Genomic DNA, 2,242 nt, shown 5'->3' on the forward strand with positions numbered 1-2,242 from the left:
TGTATTCTCTCTGAACGAAAATTCTGAATAAGCTAATAAATTTGCAGAGTTCTCATGTCTGTTGTCGTAGCTGCGAGCTCATTTTCCATGGTCGCACCGTACTCCGTGTCTTTCAGTCGCGCTGCATCAGCAGCTTCCCAGCTGTTTGTCTTAATCGATAGGCAGTCAGAGATCGACCCTTTTGACGAGTCTGGTGACAAGCCCACAAGTATCACCGGAACACTTGATCTCGAAAACGTCCATTTCAGCTACCCCACGAGGCCTGGGAGCAAGGTCCTGAGTGGATTTTCGTTACATGTACCCGCAGGCAAAGTGACGGCTCTCGTGGTAAGCTGCACTACAGAACATATGGTGCAGAAATGGCGGTCCTAACTCATTTCGTGTCATAGGGTGCAAGCGGTTCCGGGAAAAGCACCATTGTTGGTTTAATTGAGCGGTGGTATTCTCCAACTGGAGGTGCGATCAAATTAGATGGGAAACCGATTCAGGATGTGAATCTGCACTGGCTCCGCACAAATATCCGACTCGTTCAGCAGGTAAATGACTCCAAACTCCTGAAAGCCTGGCTTCGATTGGTAGCTTACTCTGATAAGGAACCCGTGCTATTCAATGGTACTGTCTTTGATAACATTGCAAATGGCCTTATCGGTACCAATATGGAAAACGCGCCGGAAGGTGAACAAATGCAGCTTGTGGAATCGGCTGCCAAGCTAGCATTTGCTCACGACTTTATCACTCAACTACCCGATGGTTATCAAACCAGAATAGGCGAAAGAGGTGGTCTCCTATCAGGTGGCCAGAAGCAACGTGTTGCCATTGCACGGAGCATTATCTCAGAGCCCAAGATTCTTCTTCTTGATGAAGCGACAAGTGCCTTAGATCCACATGCTGAGGGCATTGTGCAGCAAGCTTTGGACAACGCATCCCGTGACCGAACGACCATCGTCATTGCTCACAAGTTAGCAACCATTCGCGGCGCGGACAACATCGTCGTGATGTCCAAAGGTGACATCGTCGAGCAAGGCACGCACGAGTCACTTCTTGCACGAGATGGCGCGTACGCGCGGCTCGTCAAAGCTCAGAATCTTTCGCCAACTTTTGGTAGCAGCAACGAAGACTCAGACGTTGATCCTGATCCTAAGGATAATGAGGTTGAACTCAAAGAGGATATAATCCGTACAGTGACAAGGTGTTCCACGACCGAGCAAAATGGCCTTTTAACTCGAAAGGAACACGATAACTACGACAACCACAACCAGTTTGGGGTCATCAGTGCCGTTCTCAAGACTGCTAAAGCTACACCAGAGTTAAATACAGCGTACCTGATTTTACTTGTGGCTTGTGCCATTGGTGGTAAGCCAGCTGAATCACAATCTTATTGCGGAGCGAATACCTGACATTTATAGCTCTTCTATTCCCGGCTCAGGCTCTCCTCTTTGGTAAAACAGTTGACGTATTCAGTCTAACAGGCTCAGATCTGAGGAGTCGTGGTGACTTTTTCTCTCTCATGTTCTTTGTCGTGGCCATTGGTGTCGGAATTGTCTACTTCATTCTCGGCTGGGTGAGCAGCATTGTTTGCCAGGCAAGTACAGCCATATGTTCTTCCTTACTGTTACTCGAGGCTGATTCTCTACTCAGACGCTGAATCAGAAGTTTCGTCGCGACTTATTTGACGGCATGTTGCGTCAAGATCTTCAGTTCTTCGATCGACCCGAGAATACCGTTGGTGCGTTAGCCAGCCGGCTCGATTCTTACCCGCAAGCAGTTCTCGAACTCATGGGCATGAACATTATGATTGTTCTCGTGGCCGTGTTCAGTGTGATAGCCTGTAGTATCCTTGGTATTGTGGTGTCTTGGAAACTGGGCTTAGTCGGTGTCTTTGCTGGGCTTCCACCCATGGTTGTGGCTGGATATGCTCGCACTCGTCTCGACGCCAAGATGGATCGCGATACATCAAAACGCTTTTCAAATAGCGCATCTGTGGCTTCAGAAGCGATTACTTCTATCAGGACGGCATCTTCGCTCGCCATTGAGAACCGTGTTCTACAAAGATACGCCGCTGAACTGGACTATGCCATCCACTTGTGCGTCGGCCCACTACTCCACAATATGCTCTGGTTTTCTTTCACGCAAACCATTGACTATTTCATTTTGGCTCTCGGATTTTGGTAAGAATTTGTAGAATAGATCATGAACGACAGAGCTAACTTGCTCTTTCAGGTGGGGATCTGTCCTGTCCTCA

The 2,242-nt window shown here is 48.3% G+C and overlaps 1 protein-coding gene across 1 annotated transcript; it reads left to right on the forward strand.

Moving 5' to 3' along the window:
• Positions 1–683: 683 nt before the first annotated feature.
• UCRPA7_1453 (putative multidrug resistance protein) lies at positions 684–1,397 on the forward strand (the record flags this gene model as incomplete). The annotated part of the gene is made up of 1 exon (XM_007914033.1): positions 684–1,397. One exon carries the CDS (start codon positions 684–686, stop codon positions 1,395–1,397), a length of 714 nt encoding a protein of 237 aa, XP_007912224.1.
• Positions 1,398–2,242: the final 845 nt, after the last annotated feature.

The sequence above is a fragment of the Phaeoacremonium minimum genome, assembly GCF_000392275.1.
Source record: "Phaeoacremonium minimum UCRPA7 unplaced genomic scaffold PA7_03_scaffold_105, whole genome shotgun sequence".
Taxonomy (NCBI): domain Eukaryota; kingdom Fungi; phylum Ascomycota; class Sordariomycetes; order Togniniales; family Togniniaceae; genus Phaeoacremonium; species Phaeoacremonium minimum.